The sequence below is a fragment of the Mobula hypostoma genome, chromosome 5 (assembly GCF_963921235.1).
Source record: "Mobula hypostoma chromosome 5, sMobHyp1.1, whole genome shotgun sequence".
Taxonomy (NCBI): domain Eukaryota; kingdom Metazoa; phylum Chordata; class Chondrichthyes; order Myliobatiformes; family Myliobatidae; genus Mobula; species Mobula hypostoma.
In genome coordinates, this window is record NC_086101.1 from 15,204,411 (window position 1) to 15,224,664 (window position 20,254).

The following is a 20,254-nucleotide window of genomic DNA, read 5'->3' on the forward strand; positions in this document are numbered from 1 at the left end:
GTCCTTGGCATATCAAAACGTGGCTGGTCGTGAAGGCCTGAGAGCAGGTCTCATTACTACAAAGAACCAAAGTCAGAGTGTAGCTCCAGGTCAGGATCTTCAAAAGAAAAAATATCAAAGATTGAAATAGAGCTGTTTCTGAAGATGCAAGCAAAGGTATAGTCGTTCAGCGCTATCTTAACTTCGCTCTGCCCTCCGATATTATGGCTAAATCTTATCTAAAATGGTTGAAGATGTCCTGGAGGAGTTGTTTTTTTTTTTAAAGTGCTTGAAGTTTATCTTGATACAGCTGGGACTAACCGTGCTTTGTCTACCCATTGTTGCCTCCATTACTGCATTAAAAACACCCAGCCCACTAGATTGCTAAGAGCGATTTGCATTAATGTATTAACAAATCACACATCTGAGCCTTTCAGAAAGCTTTAATGTTGTTTCCATGGAGATGCAACAGACTGCAGATACTGTAAATCTGGAGCAACACAAAGTGCTGAAGAAACTGGGTACACCCAACAACTGTGGCGGGAAATGGACAGTCGATGTTTTGGGTCAAGACCCTTCACCAGGACTGTCCAACATCTCAGCTGTCCATCTCCTTCCATAGAGGCTTTTTGGCTCACTGAGTTCCCCCAGCATTTTCTTTGTTTGGCATTGAACAAGTGTCATATGAGGTAAGGAGAGTGGCATTTGGTTGGCGCTCCTTGATGTTACATGGCAGTTTGCAGAGACCCCAGACTGTTGACAGCACTAGTACCAAATTGTTTGGCTACTGGGCCAAACCTTTTAAATTCTTGGCAGGGTGAGTTTGGATTGCGGTGTACAGTAAAAGCTAGACTGGTTAGCATCTGATTCAGAATTTGAACCTGTTCTAGTGACGCAAATCCAAAATCTTTCAGGTGACATGCAAAGCCAAGGTTCATTGTGGCTCTATCTTCCTGTGTGCTCTGACTGATATTTGGTCAACAGTATTAAAAATGGTAAACCAGTAGTTTCCACTGTTATTTTAAGAATCTTAACTATTTTACTATTTGTTGTGTATGTGGCCTGTTTACACAACTATCTTATTAATAAAGACGCTGGAGATGGGAACTAAGTTTCATGGTTCTTTACTGGTAGAGTACAAACTTGACACACACAAACAGATCAATATGTGCCTAATAGTGCATGCAATGACGTGTTACTAAAACATAAAGTAGTCCCTTATTATAATGTAAACCAGGGGTCCCCAACCTTTTTTGCAGTGCGGCCCGGTTTCATATTGACAATATTCTTGCGGACGGGGGGGGGGGTTGCCAATGGACAAAAGTACAGTAGCAGTCAAATACGTTGTTTACCCCGAAAAGACTACAATGACCATGGAGCTTTGCGCGGGCACCAGTACGCATGCGTGACTTGCGTATGCGTGCACGTGCTGTATTTTGCTATAAATCGTTTTTGGCGATTCTGTTCAGGAGGGGGCCGCTGTTAATCACGACCGGAATATCGGTGATAAGTGACTAATACACCCAATTTCGTTTCTAAAAGGGTTTATGTAACGAATTTAATATTAAACACACAGCGCATGTTTTCCCTGTATGAACACATAAAATCATTGCAACACACCAATATCGCTGAATCAGTGGGAGCCCTGGGCTTGTTTTCCTGCAACAAGACGGTCCTATCGAAGGGTGATGGGAGACAGTGATACTCGAATGGGTTCCTTATGTCCAGTCTATTCGGCAATTTAGTTTTCGTTGCATTCATTGCAGAGATATGTTGGAAATGGAAGCAACGTTTTCAGTGCTTCCTTGGCTGTCTCAGGATATTTAGCCTTGACTTTGATCTAGAATGCCGGCAGAGATGTTATGTCAAACATAATTTTCAGCCCACCGTCATTAACAGACTCGAGGAGTTGATCTCCTTCCTGTGCTGACATGGACGACGCGCGGGTAATGACCTTGCGTGCGTTCAACCTCAACAGTGCGCGTGATAGGAATGAGGAAAGGCTCAGCTGACTCATATTGCCAAATCATATCGTTTCCTCGCGGCCTGGTAGCGCATGCCTTGCGGCCCGGTGGTTGGGGACCGCTGATGTAAGCTATACGGTACACTCCTTCTGTTTTATTTTAATACTGTATCAACTTTTTTTTTTACTGGGGCACTATGCTAAACAAATATGTTTACCCTTAACATACAAACGCCTACCATTTGTTTACAAATTATAACAAGCCTTTTTTTTAAACTTTTGGTCTAAGACCCATTTAGAACTCAAGTCTCTGGGGAGGTCTTCTCTGCCTCTCCGGGTAATGTCTGTCCTGAAATGTTTGCTTTGGGGAACGAGTCTCCACAGGTACATCAGGTGGGTCATCAGCACTGATGACAGGCTTATCTGTAGATGAGGCTGATGTCACATCAGGAGTGTTTGCTTCTATGTCGGGAGTCCAGGCAAGGTGTTGTGTTTTTTACCTGAACATCCAGGATTTGGTCCACATGATGTCTCCATACGTTCTCTCCCACCTCCACTGTATACATCAGTGGCCCGTCTATGGCGGGAATTGTACCCGGCTGCCACTTTTCAGTCCGGTAATCACGTGGAAGAACAGTCTGTTCTCCACATCACTCCGTACATCTGTTTTGAGAAGATCCAGGCAGGACCTCAGATTCCTGTTCAGAAACATCATCGTTAGAGTCTGATTAGTGGTTGCATGTACTGCATTACGATAGGCAAGGAGGAAGTTGTCTATCTTATGTTGCAGTGGTCGATTTTCGCTGTCCATTGCCTTGATGGCTTTCTTGAATGTCTGCACAAATCTTTGCCAAGCCATTTGTGGATGGATGGTAAGGGGCAGATGTAAAGTGTTTGATTCCATTGTTCTTCACAAAACTTTGGGATTCTTCAGAGACAATGTGTCATCCATTGTCTGTGCAGATTTGTTCTGGTATGCCATTCCTGGCGAACTTGGCCCTCAGAACTGTAATGGTCTTTTCCGATGTGGTTGTCCTCAGTTTGATGACTTCTGGCCATTTGGAATGTGCATCAACGGAGATTAAAAATATAGAGTTCATGAATGGTCCAGCAAAGTCAATGTGCACTTGTTGCCATGGTGATGTGTGCCACTCCCATGGATGGAGAGGGGCTTGTGGTGGTGTGTTCTGGACCTTTTGACATCCAGAGCAGTTCTTGATCAAGTCCTCAATCTGTTTATCAATTCCTGGCCACCACACACAGGCACGGGCAAGACTTTTCATCTTCACGGTACCCAGGTGCCTCTTGTGCAGTTCCTCCAGCACTTTGGTGCGTAGCTTGGGAGGAATCACAACTCGTGAACCTCACATTAGTGTTCCTTGACACACTGACAACTGCTTCTTCCTCGCTGAAAAGGCTGGAAACTGTGTGTTACCACGCACTGGCCATCCCTTTACCGTGATGTCATACACTTTTGACAACATAGGGTCATTGCGTGTTTCTCTTTCAATGAGGCTGTTTGTCACTGGTAATTGTTCAACTATCATTGTGTGAAAAACCTCTGCTGAATCCATTTGTGCAGTTATCTCTGAAGTCGGCAGTGGTAAACGTGACAAACCATCTGCGTTGCTGTGTTGCTTGGTCCCTTTTTGTTCAAAGTCATGTGACTTAAGAAAAGAGACCATCGCTGCAGCCTTTATGCTGTCATCACTGGAACGCCTTTTCATAGAACATTGAATAGTAAAACACAGAACAGGCCCTTTGACCCACAGTGTTGCGCCGACCCTTAAACCCTGTCTCCCATATAACCCCCCACCTTAAATTCCTCCATATACCTGTCTGGTAGTCTCTTAAATTTCACCAGTGTATCTGCCTCCACCACTGACTCAGGCAGTGCATTCCATGCATCAACCACTCTAAGTAAAAAATCTTCCTCTAATATCCCCCTTGAACTTCCCACCCCTTACCTTAAAGCCATGTCCTCTTGTATTGAGCGGTGGTTGTTAATAAAAATCACGAAAAGCAGAGGTCCCAGAACCAGTCTTTGTGGGGACACTACGGGTCACAACCCTCCAATCTGAATGTACTCCCTCCACCATGACCCTCTGCTTTCTGCAGGCAAGCCAATTCTGAATCCACCTGGCCAAACTTCCCTGGATCCTATGCCTTCTGACTTCCTGAATAAGCCTACCTTGTGAAACCTTGTCAAATGCCTTACTAAAATCCATGTAGATCACATCCACTGCACTACCCTCATCTATATGCCTGGTCACCTCCTCAGAGAACTCTATCAGGCTTGTTAGACATGATCTGCCCTTCACTGATCAGACCATTATTCTCTAAATGCCCATAGATCCTATCTCTCAGAATCTTTTCCAGCAGCTTTCCCACCACAGACGTACGGCTCACTGGTCTATAATTACCCAGACTATCCCTACTCCCTTTTTTTGAACTAGGGGACAACATTTACCTCCCTCCAATCCTCCCGTACCATTCTTGTGGACAACAAGGACATAAAGATTCTAGCCAGAGGCTCAGCAATCTCTTCCCTCGCCTCGTGGAGTAGCCTGGGGAATATTCCGTCAGGCCCCGGGGACTTATCAGTCTTTGTCCTCACCATCATCAAGTTCCCTCTCGTTGGTAAATATTGAAGAGAAGTATTCAATGAGGACCTCGCTCGCTTCCACAGCCTCCAGGCACATCTTCCCACCTTTATCTCTAATCGGTCCTACCTTCACTCCTGTCGTCCTTTTTTTTTCTTCACATAATTGAAGAATGCCTTGGGGTTTTCTTTTACCCTACTCGCCAAGGCCTTCTCATGCCCCCTTCTTGCTCTCCTCAGCCCCTTCTTAAGCTTTCTTGCTTACCTTACATTTCTCAATAGAACCATCTGATCGTTGCTTCCTAAACCTCATGTATGCTGCCTTCTTCCACCTGACTAGATTCTCTACCTCACTTGTCACCCATGGTTCCTTCACCCTACTATTCTTTATCTTCCTCACCGGGACAAATTTATCCCTAACATCCTGCAAGAGATCCCTAAACATCGACCACATGTCCATAGTACATTTCCCTGCAAAAACATCATCCCAATTCACACCCGCAAGTTCCGGCATTATAGCCTCATAATTTTCCCTTCCCCAATTAAAAATTTTCCTGTCCTCTCTGATTCTATCCTTTTCCATGATAATGTTAAAGGCCAGGGAACGGTGGTCACTGTCCCCCAGATGCTCACCCACTGAGAGATCTGTGACCTTACCTAGTTCGTTACCTAATACTAGATCTAGTGTGGCATTCCCCCTAGTCAGCTTTTCAACATACTGTGACAGGAATCCGTCCTGGACACACTTAACAAACTCTGACCTGTCTGAACCATTGGAACTAATCAGGTGCTAATCAATATTAGGGAAGTTAAAGTCATCCATGATAACAACCCTGTTATTTTTGCACCTTTCCAAAATCTGCCTCCCAAGCTTCTCCTCTGTATCTCTGCTGCTACCAGGGGGCCTATAGAATACTCCCAGTAGAGTAATTGCTCCCTTCCTGTTCCTGACTTCTACCCATACTGACTCAAAAGAGGATCCTGCTACATTACCCACCCTTTCTGTAGCTGTAATAGTATCCCTGACCAGTAATGCCACCCCTCCTCCCCTCCCCCCCAATCCCTTGTTTCTTGGGTTGAAGATTGACACGAGAGGCTGATGGTCAGTCAACGGGGTAAACTTTTGACCATACAGGTAGTGACTGAATTTCATGACTCCCCACATGAGGCTTAGGACATAGTTGAGTTCAGCTGAAGTTAGCGTTCTTGAGGCAAAGGCTATTTGTCTTTCTGAGCCATCTGGAAACTTGTGTGATAACACAGCTCCTATCCCATGGGGTGAGGCATCACAAGCCAGTTGGATATGTAAGGAGGGGTCAAAGTGTGTGAGCACCCCTTCCGAAGTTCAGTCTTTTAGTTTCTTGAAATGCTTTCTCACAGCTCTCAGTCCACTTTCATTTTGTCCCTGTCTGCAATAGTGCATTTAGTGGGTGTAGGACTGTGGATAGGGTAGGCAAGGACTTGTGGTAATAGTCACTAGTCCAAGATGCGTTCTCAGCTGGTGGTGGTGCCTTAAGCACTGCTTCTATCTTGTTGAGACGTGTTAGCCATCCTTGTTGATCACATGCTCACAGTATGAGATTTCTTTTTTGAAAAACTCACTTTTTCTGTTGATTAGCTGTGAGCCCATGTTCTCGTAACCTGGTGAGCACTTGTTCAAGGTTAGAGAGATGTTCGTAGCCATCTTTGCCGGTGACAATGATGTCATCCAGGTAACACTGAGTCCCGGGAATCCCCTGCAGGACCTGGTCCATTGCCCTTTGCCAGATTGCAGGAGCTGATGCTATCCCAAACACCCCAACCTGTTGTACTGGTAAAGTCCTTTGTGTGTATTTATTGTCAGGTATTTCTTTGATACTTCATCTTTTTCCATTTGGAGATAAGCCTGGGCCAATTTGATTTTTGTGAAATGTTCCCCTCCTGACAGGGGAGCAAAGATGTCCTCAATACGAGGTAGAGGATACTGTACTGTGCAGAGAACTGGGTTAACAGTCACTTTAAAGTCTCCACATATGTGCACCTTGCTTGGTTTTCCTGGTTTTGTGCTGGAGGTTTTCTTCATCAGGTGAGGCAGGCGGTAACTAGTGGGGTACCGCAAGGCTCAGTGCTGGGACCCCAGTTGTTTACAATATATATTAATGACTTGGATGAGGGAATTAAATGCAGCATCTCCAAGTTTGCGGATGACACGAAGCTGGGTGGCAGTGTTAGCAGTGAGGAGGATGCTAAGAGGATGCAGGGTGACTTGGATAGGTTGGGTGAGTGGGCAAACTCATGGCAGATGCAATTTAATGTGGATAAATGTGAAGTTATCCACTTTGGTGGCAAAAATAGGAAAACAGATTATTATCTGAATGGTGGCCGATTAGGAAAAGGGGAGGTGCAACGAGACCTGGGTGTCATTATACACCAGTCATTGAAAGTGGGCATGCACGTACAGCAGGCGGTGAAAAAGGCGAATGGTATGCTGGCATTTATAGCGAGAGGATTCGAGTACAGGAGCAGGGAGGTACTACTGCAGTTGTACAAGGCCTTGGTGAGACCACACCTAGAGTATTGTGTGCAGTTTTGGTCCCCTAATCTGAGGAAAGACATCTTTGCCATAGGGGGAGTACAAAGAAGGTTCACCAGATTGATTCCTGGGATGGCAGGACTTTCATATGAAGAAAGACTGGATGAACTGGGCTTGTACTCGTTGGAATTTAGAAGATTGAGGGGGGATCTGATTGAAACGTATAAGATCCTGAAGGGATTGGACAGGCTAGATGCGGGAAGATTATTCCCGATGTTGGGGAGGTCCAGAACGAGGGGTCACATTTTGAGGATAGAGGGGAAGCCTTTTAGGACCGAGATTAGGAAAACCTTCTTCACACAGAGAGTGGTGAACCTGTGGAATTCTCTGCCACAGCAAACTGTTGAGGCCAGTTCATTGGCTATGTTTAAGAGGGAGTTAGATATGGCCCTTGTGGCTACAGGGGTCACGGGGTATGGAGGGAAGGCTGGGTTCTGAGTTGGATGATCAGCCATGATCATAATAAATGGCGGTGCAGGCTCGAAGTTTTCTATGTTTCTATATTACTGAAACAATAGACGTGGCCCATTCACTCCAATATACCTTTGACAAGACCCCAGTCTGCTCCAGGTTTTTCAGCTCTGCCTGTACTGTAGGATGGATTGCATATGGCACTAGTCTGGCTTTGAAATTTTGGACATAAATTTTCCTCAATCTCAATTCAGGGCCTTCATGCCCTGAAGTGTTCCTATTCCTTTCATGAACACTTCCTCAGAGTCAGCACGTATTTGTGACAGTCTCTCAGATGTAGCCTCAGATCCTTTGCTGACACAACTAGTGCCTTGATGGTGTGCCAATCCAGCTGGATTTTCCTGAGCCATTCATGTCCCAGCAATGGTGGTCCTCCATTTTTCAGTACATAGGGAGTTTTGTCTCTGTAGGTCACTGTCACTTTAATTTTACCTTTGGTACGCACTCTCTGTCCTGTGTAGGTCTATAGCAGTAGTTTAGTTCGTTTCAGAGGTATGTGAGAAAAAAAACAGTTGTTTGTAGTCGTGTACAGAGATCACCGTTAAAGCTGAGCCTGTGTCCAACTCTATTTTCAGTCTCACGCCTGCCACTTATGGAGTGATCCATCTCACTCTTCGATCGTGTCTCTTTCACGCTGTGAAGTTGCAGACAAGACAATTCACTTTTGTCTGAGTTGTTTTCATCAGAACTGCTTTCTTTCATTTTGTGTACATTGTTGTATTTTCCTTTCTGGGGTTTCTTGTTTCTCTGTATTTTGTCCTTTTTCTGCTGTTTACTAGCTTTGCATACTCTGCAAATGTGGCCCTGTTTGCCACAGTTTCTGTATTCTTTGTCTTTACGCCAACAGTCCTCAGGGTCATGTGACATGTTCCCACAACGGTAACATTTCTTTCCTTCATTGCTATTCAGTGACATTTTATTTGTAGCGTATTCCAGAGATTATTGTTGTATCTCTGAAGCACCCCGTGCTGCTGTTTCCAATGATATTGCAATGTTCAGCACCTTCTCTAATGTTAGGTCTTTTTCACACAGGAGCTTCTTCTGTGGTTTCACAGTGCATGCCACACACTAACCTGTCCCTCAATGCGTCCGATAGACCAGCTCCAAATTGATAGTGTTCTGATAATTTGCGCAATTCAGCACAATATTCAGAAATGCTTTCATTTTTGCTCCTATTCCGTTTGTGAAATTTAAATGGAATCAGAACCCCTATGTAGCAGCCTGTATGTTTTTGCTCCCATAACACTGAGTAAGACACTGGCTTTCTTTTCATCATTAACACTGTTAGCATCACAATATAACTCCACTCTTTCAATGTAAGTACCCAGTTTTCGATGCCACTATCAAATGCTGCAATGGTTCCAATCATCGCTATCTTTGTTATGTTAATTTAGTCCCATTTTTCATTGTTTTCTTTTTAGCTAGCTCCTTGTAGTCACTGCACGTTCCACTTGACTCGCGTGTCCTTTTCGCTAGCACAACAAGCACACTCCATTTAGATGTGAGTGTCGTTATCAACTAAAACATGGCATTCCGATAAGATGTAGGTTCATAATTCTCATCACCAATTTGTTGTGTGTGTGGCCTGTTTACACAACAATGTTATTAATAAAGACACTGGAGATGGGAACTAAGTTTCATGGCTCTTTCCTGGTAGAGTCCGAACTTGACACACACATACAGATCAATATGTGCCTAATAAGATGTGTTACTAAAGCATAAATTAGTCCCTTATTATAATGTAGGCTATACAGTACACTATTGACTGTCATGTTTTAAAAAAAATTATATCCTGGTTCAAAAAGTTTTGTTGACAGTAAATTATTTTGAAATCTTGTTACGCAGATAAATGCTGTCACTTTTTAATTGTAATGAGGCTTAGACGTCCTCTGCTGATGTTAGAAGTTGGCTTGTTTTGGGTGATTAAGTGGTGCTGTAGCTGACTCCTAACCTACATATGTAACTCAATGTACAGAAGCTAACGATGTAAAACAACTATCAATGACCCGACGGTAAAACCACTGTGTGCAGCAAGTTTTGTTTATGTACTTGAAAATTTGAAGTCCATCAGAAGTCCCCAATAACTACTTCTGTAAAAATTTGAATTTGGCTATGTCTCCAGTTTTCTGAGTCACTCTTTCAATATCTTGATAAAACATTTCTTGCTGATCTTGCAGTTAGCACCCTGAATCCTCCAGCAGCCTCTGGGCTGGACACTTGGATCAAGCCTTTGAATGTCTTTGCGGAAGCGGTCAGCGCTGAGGTAAGAAATGTTCCCTGCCATCTTGCGATCACTGTGGAAAACAGTTATCAGCATGAACTTAATTTTGTAACAGCAATACAGTGCAAGACATCAAATTACTGTAATGCACAATTTAAGGGAAAAAAGTGCAAACAAGGTTTAGTGGGGTTCTGGGTCATTCAGAAGTCAGAAAGGGCCAGAAGCTGTTCTTGAAACATTGAGTAGATCTTAAAGCTCCTGTACCTTTTCCCTGGTAGTAATAAGAAGAGGGTATGCCCTGGATGGTGAGGATCCTTAATGAGAGGTGGTGTTTTTTTCAGCCACTGCCTTTGGAGATATCTTTGGGAGGCTGGTGTCCATGATTGAACTGGCTGAGTGGACAGCCTTCTAAAGCATCTTGTAATCCTCTGCATTGGGGCCTCCATACCATTGGGTGATTCAACCATTTAGAATGCTGTCCATGGTACATGTTAAAACCTTTGATATACCAAATCTCCTTACACTCCTAAAGAAGTACAGATGCACCACATTTCTGACTGAAGTAACATGCATCTTTAACTATGAACTTAATTTTCCTGCAACCTGTGCCTAACACAGATGGAGACTGCCAGATATTGGTGGGCATCCCTTTCAGGTTGGCCATTTGGGTAGTGATGGGCAGAAATTAACTGTGTTGTAGTATGCGGGTCTATTAGACATTTCTATGAAGGAGTCCTTGTTTATTTTGTTTAGGTAGATGTTAGTTTGTGTGTGATGTTCCCACCAAATATACATACATACATACACCTGCCGTCCCCTCACTCAGTGCTTCATGCTGATGTCACACCAAGGTTTCATTGCTTCATTGGGCAACTTGCAAGTATAACATGTGAACCGGAAGAAACGTATTGTCACCCCTACCCTTTACCTTTTCTCTTTTTCCTGAAATTATCAGTGAACTCATGGACTCTGCTGAGATGGCAGTTGGATTCATCAGCTGGACTTTACTGATATGAGCCAGTGCTCCTGATTGTGGCTGCTGTTTAGTGACCAGTGCTGACACGTGCATGGGCTTAAATGTTGCATGGATTCACCTGTGTGGTTTGTTTCCTGCATCAACTGCCCCCACCCCTCTCCCCTACTTCTCCAAAGGTTGAATAGCCTGCTGGCACTCGTCTTAGGTTCAAGCATCAAGAATAGTCACCTGAACAAGGTAATGGAGAGCAGCTGACATCTACAAAATGACCACCACACCAGGAGTCAATGTCTTCAAGTGGGGGAGAAGAGTGACATGGGTATTTTTTTTGCTCTAGGAAATGTTACCCCAGACCTTCAAGGGTTAATTAGATTTGCAGGTGGACCTGAAGCCACTGACCATGATTTGCAGTTGCCTAGGCAAAATATAATGAGTTAATGCCTTGCACTTGGAAAGGACAGTGTAGTTTGCCTCTTTTGATTAAACTGCTACGTGTGTATCTCTGTTTCAAGGCCAGCCAGACTGACAGTGGGGTGGATTTGAGCAGCGACTGTCAGGTCTCATCAACCAGTTCCTCCCAGCGTAGCTCTCCAGATGGCAGCCTGAAAACAGACACCGGGGAACGTGTTGGGCTCATTAACCGGATCAGCACAAAAGTGGTCGATATGCGATCATCAGAAAACCAGCTCCCAGAACCCAAAGAGCAGAGACAGAGACCTGCTAGGACAGGAGCGCTGAAAGAAAATAAGGTATAGCTCTTGCACTCATGACTTAGCCTTAATAACCACCTTGTCTTCCCCACAGCATCTCTCCTGCGGGAACTTGTTCTACTGGTTACCAGACACTGTCTTTTCTCTGACCCACTCTTCCCTGTCCCCGGGAGCCATTCTTGCTGTGTGACCCTAAACTGTGAGCTTCAGCAGGCTATTTGCTTAGGAAAGGGAATTTCAATCAAGCATAGTTTTGATTTCTGGGAACCTAGGGAAGCAATTTGGCACAAGTACTCTAACTGAACACTTGAGAAACCTAACCCAAACTGTGTTCAAATGAAGGATGTTGTGGTCTGCATAGTGTGAGACAATGTGGAGAGAAAGGATGTTCCCTCCATTGTCTCTCACTATGCAAACCAGGAGAATGAGCCAGAAGACTAAAATATGGCAGGAATTACTAATGAGGCATTTTTAACAAATAGGGTATTGAGATGTGGTTTGAATAGCATGATTCCAATCATTTAATAGCACTATTAAATGCACTATGTTGATTGAATATAGACTGCCAATTCACAATGTACAAAAGCTTTCAAATTGCATTCTTAACTCCTGGTGGCACGTCACACATTTAATCTGTGTGTTACCAGGGATACATGAGTTGTCATATGTGTCAACCCCTTTTGCCTTTCACTATGTGCTTATAATTCCATCAGCTCTCCTCTCTCCATTTCCTGCACCAGCTTTGACAGCCTGTGCTTGCAAGTGCAAAGTGTTCACATTGAGACTCCTTCCCCAATCCACTCTTCTCCATTTCCACCCCTCTGCCACATTAAAGCTCTGCCTCTTTGACCGCACTAATGTAGCTACCTGTCTGACTCAACATACCTTTCTCCTATTGTTTCTACTCCTAGTCATTTTATAAATGTGTCTTAAAATGAAAATGAAATGGGAGCCAGTGCAGGTATAAATTGAAAAATGTTAAATTGGGTAATGAGAGGCAAATTTCACATTGTGATGCTGGAGCTAGGATTCTGGTTGCTTGAGATTCTAGTTTAAAATACCTAGTGTTAGTAAAGATGTATAGGTAGTGTGATGGAAACTGGAGAGAAACAGCAATTGTAATAAAGAGCCATCCTTGAATGACCAGTGAAGTAATTCAGTATTTCAGAGACTTTAGATATTGTTTACTTGCTGATTGTGAGTTTGCTAAAGGTTAGCTTTTTGTCACATGTACATTGAAACATTCAGTGAAGTGTGTCATTCATGTCAATAACTAACACAGAGTTTGTGCTGGGGGCATGCACAAGAGTCTCCATCCTTTGGACGTCAACATAACAAGCCCATAACTCGCTATCAGTAATCCGTACATCATTGGAATATGGGAGAACATGGGAACAGCTGGAGGAAACGCTCTGATGAAACAGGGAGAACTTACAAACTCCTTACAGACTGTAGCAGGAATTGAACTCCGATTTTAATCACAGCACTGTAAAGTATTACACTAACCACTATGCTACCATGTCACCTGTTATGCAGGTTTGAAAGTTTTGAACATCTTTAAAAGAGTGGAGTAGTAAATATCCATTAAACTTTAACCTGTTCCATCTTCCTTTGCTTCACATGGGAGTAAATTAAAAAGATTATTTTAGGAGTAAAATAATTTATCTTGAGCAGTGTAAATATTTTCCACGCTTTGCGTGTGGGTATCACAAGCAATGTTGCCCACTCTTGAGTACCCTTCGAGATGGTGCAAATGCTGTGCCATATTGTCAAATACCTAGGAATCAGCCTTTGAGCCTAGTGTACAAGAATGACAGATTTCCTTCCCTGAATATCACAAGAAACTCAAATGGGCCTTTACAGCCATCCAGTGTTTTCATGGTCACTGTTACTGGTGCTGCTTTTTTTTTAGTTCAATTTAAAACTGCCTTCTGTTCCAAGATTACCAAGATGGTCTTTGAGTAGATGCCTCTCAGATCTTTATTTACGACTATACCTTGGGTAATTAGCAACATGTTGATTTCAAATTCAGTTTTAGCACTAAGTGCTTGTGCATAAACAATGATATCCCTAAGATACTCGTGTTGGTAGGTTGTGATAAATTGTTCTTTTTAGGTAAGTGGTTGGAGGGGGGACGTTGACAGGAATGTGGGGGAAAATGGGTCACGAGAAAAAAATTAATGGACTGAAATGACTCTTTCCTGGTTGAAAATGGCCTTTGTGTCATTGAGCAGTGGGAATCGATGGTTCGTTGTTACTGCTCATGTCCATTGTAGTGCAATTAGACTGCACATTGAACTCAACTGACGACAGGGACCGACCTGCCAAGCTTAAAAACAGCAGCTAACTGATAAAAACATGCAACTGTGCTCAAACTAAGCAGCAAAAATCTGTTTAGTCATGGTACATTAGTTCAAGTAATGAACTCCCAGGTCTGTAAATGCATTTCCTCGTTTTTAATGAAAAAGGAAATGAGTTGTATTCAACAGCTTGATTTTTCTTCTTCACATGAGTGTGCTTAATCATACCCTTTGCACTTCTCCGTGACCACCAGATCACATCTCCGATTTTTGAGCGAAACAATAAAAGTCTGCAGAAGCTGGAAATACAAAATCAGGGACATCCAGCCATTCAGGTAGCATCTGTGAAGAGAGAAGTAGGACTTTTGGCCTGAAACATTAACTGCTTTCCAATCTAGAGATGATGTCTCACCTGAGTGCTTACACCATTTTCCGTGTTTGGTTATGAAATAAGTCATTACTGATCCAAGTGTTTTCCAGGACAGATAGTGTCTCTTTGTGTGTCATCAATTAAAACGCCAGGTTGGGTTATATAGTTGGGTGTGCTGCATAGTATGTGGATTTTGCTTCCTGCCCAGGCTGAACTTAGAATGTTCAGTGTATTAGACCACAGCTGAGTCCTGTTCTGGTCCCAGCTAACAAGAAAGTGATATAGACTTGCTAATATTGTCCTTAAGGCATATTTCAGGGTAAAGGGGGATTTGATTATGTTCACATCTGCTCTTTGTAGAGCATTTCAGTGGGCTGAAAGGTCTCCTGTAATGTGAACTCTCCAGTATACAAAATCAAATCCTGTTCTGTAACCAGTCTCTCTAATCTATATGTTATACACTTTGTATACCTTATTGCATTCCCTTTCATACTTCATGCTTGATGCAATATGGGAAAGGAAAGTAATCAACCTTCATTGGTAGCGATACTGAAAGGCGCTGAAGGGAATTCTTGAGCATTCTTGTCTGCATCCCTAACTGGTCGCTACCTGTCCCTTCGATGGCCTGTTTGTTCAGCAGATTCTTCTCCTGACCAGAATTAATCTGATTCTAAAAGGACGAATCTTAGGTGAATGGTGCTGACTCAGCGTGCAGCCTGGTACTGTGTATGCACAGATTTTGTATGCAGAAGCCACTTGGGTGTATCCCAAAGATGCTGGCTCCGCACCATGTTATGCTGTCAGACTGACCAAAGAACGACATTGTGGAGACCTGCAAATTAAACTGTAGTCTGATCTATATTTTTTTAAACTGGTATTTTAATTTATAAGTTGGTGTATAATGTTTTGCATGCCATTCATGTAAGTCATTCCATCACATCAGCAAGTGCAAGGAAAACCAATAAAAATGGAGACTATTGTCACTTGGAGTACAGTGCAGGTAGACAAGGGTACAAGGCCATGACAAATTGTAAGTTCAAGGGTTCAGCTTGTACAAATTCAAGTGTCTTCCAGTGGTGGTATACATTGCTTCAGTCTGCTCATGGACTGTTAGAGCTAAACTAATCAGCTGCTACAACTTGGATATAACAGCACGTAAGAATTTTTTAAACTATCTCATTATTGGATTAACTAGTTTTTGTTGATGGAATACACCTTAATGTTCCTGATTTTGATACAGCAATGATTAATAATGTCTGTTTCCTAAGCCATTCACTGAAAGTCTCCATTTTGTCAAGTTCCAGGAGACTGCCAGCGAATTAGGTAAAGAGCATAAACCTGGGCCAATAGGAAATGAGCGTTCACTGAAAAATAAGAAGGCAAGAGAAGGACAACACAAATCAAGTCCCGATAGAGGCACAAAAGCTGTTGGCTTTTCCATAAGTAGACCGAAATCAAAGCCCGACCCTGACTTGCTCCTGGAGAGTGAAGTTGCTGTGCCGCCGATCCAGTTTGGAGTGAGTGCAAAAGTGAGTTACCTTGGTATTGAAAGTTTGGTACCTTTTGACGCCACCTTTAAGTTACTGGTGGGCGGAATAGCCTCAACAACAGCAGTAGCTTTTTTTTTAGTGCTGGGGGGGCGGGTGAAATAAATTCAATGGGGAAAGGAGAAAGAATGGGAAAAATGGTCAGGGTTATTGATTGGGTTAAACTTGCCACCTTTTAATCATTGGGAGAGACCCAGAGAAGAACTTCTGTAGGAAAGAGACATGACAACAAAGTGAAATCTGAGAGTACATGAAACTAAAGGAGGTGTTCACAGATGTACCCAGGTGTGTTGATGACCAAATTAGTGTTGGGGAATTGTTTCCTTGCTGAAAGTGCAGTCAGTTTTTGGGAATTTGCTCTTCAGAGTATATTTGGATAGATCCTAATAGATGTATCAAATTAAATGCATCTTTTTTAAATGTCCTTTGCTTTGCCTTTGCATTTTAATTCCCATTATCCTTATATTGACCATCCTACATCCTACATTTCCTTTTTATAGAAATGCATTTACTTTGTCACTATTTTCCACTAAGTTTAAATAGGGGCCCACTTCTCTTGTAGAGAAGGCAGTGGCTAAAGTATAAATTAAAGTTGGTATGAGAGCCAGAAGGGAGTTGACATGTTTCACTAAAAATTTTTAGTGATCGTTAGTAGTTTGAGGGTTTGTTACTCAATGCATGAAATGGCAGTGGAGCCACAATAGTCAAGATATTTAAGACCAATTTGAATGCGCACCTGCCATCAGAGCAACAGACCAACAGCTGGCAAGTGGGATGAAGTCTATTTTTGGCTGATGTGGACACTGAGTGGTCTCCTGTGCTGTAGGTTTACATGAAGGAACATGCAAGTTCTGTGTGCCTATGATGCTGCAGCTAGCAAGATTTTCATTGTACCTGTGCATAGATGTGCTTATGCAGTTGACACTAAACTTTGAAGTGAATCGGGAGGAGCTTTAAGTTTCAAGTTGGGCCATGTAATCCATTCAGCCTTTCAATTTAGGTCAGTCATTCAATTACTTTCTGTCTGTGTTTGTGCCTTTTGCTGGAAGAAACATTAATTTTGTCTACATCTGCTTCTGGTATTCCCCAGTTCAGAGAACAGAGATAGCCCCCTTCCACATTCACCACTCCCACTGTGCTTTGCCTGCATTTTTTTTTTTTTTTTTTTTGCTCTTTGATACCCTTGTCTGTACATCAGTGCCCTGTACCAAACAAAACACTGCAGATTTTGTAGCACTTGCAATGCCTTTTGAGGGGAGAAATCCTGATGTTTTGAGTGGACGACCTTTGATTATAACAAATGGAAGCTTTTGATGAAAGGTCTTGGACTTGAAATGTTATTCACATTACTTCAGAGTCACTAGAAAAGATATTGGCACTGTTACTATTTGGAAGGTTTAATAGAGCAGTCTGAGATGAGAGCCATGTTATGCTGAAGTCTCCAGAATATTCATTTTTATCAGGGCTGCAGATTATATAGTACTGAGATGTCCAGTGCAAGGACAGCTTCTCATTTGTGAGATAACAAATGTTCCCTAACGTCATCGCTGTTAATAGCCCTTGTAGAAGAATTGTTTTTTGTTAGCTTAACCTGTAAAGAGGCTATAGTTATTTTTAATAATTACCAACAAACTATCTTGAACGTCAAGTGCCAAATGACTATAATTCTTTTTGTGTCCTTGGCTTTCAGGATTCTGATTTCAATCTGAACGTGAATACCCTGCCCAGATCTGCAAGTTCGTCACCCAACACTCTACAGAATTCTGCCAGCAACGATGTATGTGCAATATCATTTCCTGCATCCTTTTGTCAATATTTTATCAGTACTGTGCTGTAAAGTATGCAACTACTTCATAAGCTAATTTATTTTAGAGAAACTTCTGTCTTTTAATTCTTGCTGTCTTTCACAGTAGCATAGTGATCAGCATAGTGCTATTGCTGCTTGGGGCGTTGGAGCTCAATTCTGGCATCATCTTACAAGAGTCCTACAGGAGTCTGTATGTCCTCCCCATGGAACGTGTGGGTTTCCCCAGGCACACTGGTTTCTTTGCATGCTCCAAAGACCTACTGGGTAGGTTAATTGGTCATCATAAATTGTCCCGTGATTAGGTTGATGTTAAATCTGAGTTGTTGGGGGTTGCTGGGGCTGGAAGTGCCTTCTTTGTGCTGTCCTTCCATAAACCAATAAATGAATTGCCTTCTGTGTTCAGAATGGTTCTCACTACTCTGCCTCCCTATACTGTGGACGTCTATATTCCCTGACCCCATGGTTGCTAAGTGTAACTGCCCAGGCAACCAGTTTAAGAACTGATTAGTTTATTATTGTCACGTGTACCAAGATGGAGTGAAAACTTGTCTTGCACACTGTTCATACAGATTAAATCTTTACATGATGTATTGAGCTAGAATAAGGTAGAACATTAACAATGCAGAGAAGTGTAAAGCTACCAAAAAGTGCAGTGCTGGTAAAAATGAACTGCAAGATAGAACATAGAATCATACAGCACAGTACAGGCTCTTCGGCCCACAATGTTGTGCCGACCCTTAAACCCTGCCTCCCATATAACCTCCCACCTTAAATTCCTCCATATACCTGTCCAGTAGTCTCTTAAACTTCACTAGTGTATCTGCCTCCACCACTGACTCAGGCAGTGCATTCCACGCACCAACCACTCCCTGAGTAAAAAACCTTCCTCTAATATCCCCCTTGAACTTCCCACCCCTTACCTTAAAGCCATGTCCTCTTTGTATTGAGCAGTGGTGCCCTGGGGAAGAGGCGCTGGCTATCCACTCTATCTATTCCTCTTATTATCTTGTATATGTCTATCATGTCTCCTCTCATCCTCCTCTCTCCAGAGAGTAAAGCCCTAGCTCCCTTAATCTCTGATCATAATGCATACACTCTAAACCAGGCAGCATCCTGGTAAATCTCCTCTGTACCCTTTCCAATACTTCCACATCCTTCCTGTAGTGAGGCGACCAGAACTGGACACTGTACTCCAAGTGTGGCCTAACCGGAGTTTTATAGAGCTGCATCATTACCCCACGACTCTTAAACTCTGTCCCTCCACTTATGAAAGCTAACACTCCAGAAGCTTTCTTAACTACCCTTTCTACCTGTGAGGCAACTTTCAGGGATCTGTGGACATGTATCGCCAGATCCCTCTGCTCCTTCACACTGCCAAGTATCCTGCCTTTTACGTTGTACTCTGCCTTGGAGTTTGTCCTTCCAAAGTGTACCACCTCACACTTCTCCGGGTTGAACTCCATCTGCCACTTCTCAGCCCACTTCTGCATTCTATCAATGTCTCTCTGCAAGCTTCGACAATCCTGTACACTATCCACAATACCACCAACCTTTGTGTCGTCTGCAAAGTAGCTAACCTACCCTTCTATCCCCCACATCCAGGTCGTTAATAAAAATCACGAAAAGTAGAGGTCCCAGAACTGATCCTTGTGGGACACCACTAGTCACAACTCTCCATTCTGAATGTACTCCCTCCACCACAACCCTCTGCTTTCTGCAGGCAAGCCAATTCTGAATCCACCTGGCCAAACTTCCCTGGATCCCATGCCTTCTGACTTTCTGAATAATCCTACCATGTGGAACCTTGTCAAATGCCTTACTAAAATCCATATAGATCACATTCACTGCACTACCCTCATCTATATGCATGGTCACCTTCTGAAAGAACTCTATCAGGCTTGTTGGACACGATCTGCCCTTCACAAAGCCATGCTGACTGTCCTTGATCAGACCATGATTCTGTAAATGCCTATAGATCCTATCTGTAAGAATCTTTTCCAACAGCTTTCCCACCCCAGACATAAAGCTCACTGGTCTATAGTTACCCGGACTATCCCTACTACCTTTTTTGAACAAAGGGACAACATTCGCTTCCCTTCAATCCTCCGGTACCATTCCAATGGACAACACGGACATAAAGAACCTAGCCAGAGGCTCAGCAATCTCTTCCCTCACCTCATGGAGCAGCCTGGGGAATAGTCCGTCCTAATTTTAACTGCAACACCTCCTCTCTCTTAATATCAACATGCTGCAGAACATCAACCTCACTCATATTGTCCTCACCCATCATCAAGTTCCCTCTGATTGGTGAATACTGAAGAGAAGTATTCATTGAGGACCTCATTCACTTCCACAGCCTCCAGGCACAGCTTCCCATCTTTATCTCTAATCAGTCCTATCTTCACTCCTGTCATCCTTTTGTTCTTCACATAATTGAAGAATGCCTTGGGATTTTCCTTTACCCTACTCGCCAAGGCCTTCTCATGCCCCCTTCTTGCTCTCCTCAGCCCCTTCTTAAGCTTTCTTGCTGCCCTATATTCCTCAATAGACCCATCTGATACTTGCTTCCTAAACCTTATGTGTGCTGCCGCCTTCCACCTGACTAGATTCTCTACCTCACTTGTCACCCATTGTTCCTTCACCCTACCATTCTTTAGCTTCTTCACCGGGACAAATTTATCCCTAGCATCCTGCAAGAGATCCCTAAACATCGACCACATGTCCATAGTACATTTC

At 43.1% G+C, this 20,254-nt stretch overlaps 1 protein-coding gene across 8 annotated transcripts in view; it reads left to right on the top strand.

The window, feature by feature from the left end:
• Positions 1-20,254, top strand: part of LOC134346629 (protein PRRC2A-like) — a 149,775-nt gene that overhangs the window by 91,548 nt on the left and 37,973 nt on the right. For 5 of the 8 annotated variants that reach the window (XM_063048086.1, XM_063048089.1, XM_063048088.1 and 2 more), the window contains 4 exons: positions 9,765-9,850; positions 11,297-11,533; positions 15,463-15,693; positions 17,402-17,488. In XM_063048086.1, coding sequence (XP_062904156.1) covers positions 9,765-9,850; positions 11,297-11,533; positions 15,463-15,693; positions 17,402-17,488 — 641 coding nt within the window. The remainder of the gene's footprint in view (positions 1-9,764; positions 9,851-11,296; positions 11,534-15,462; positions 15,694-17,401; positions 17,489-20,254) is intronic. The other 3 variants (XM_063048087.1, XM_063048091.1, XM_063048092.1) reach the window with 3 other exon arrangements.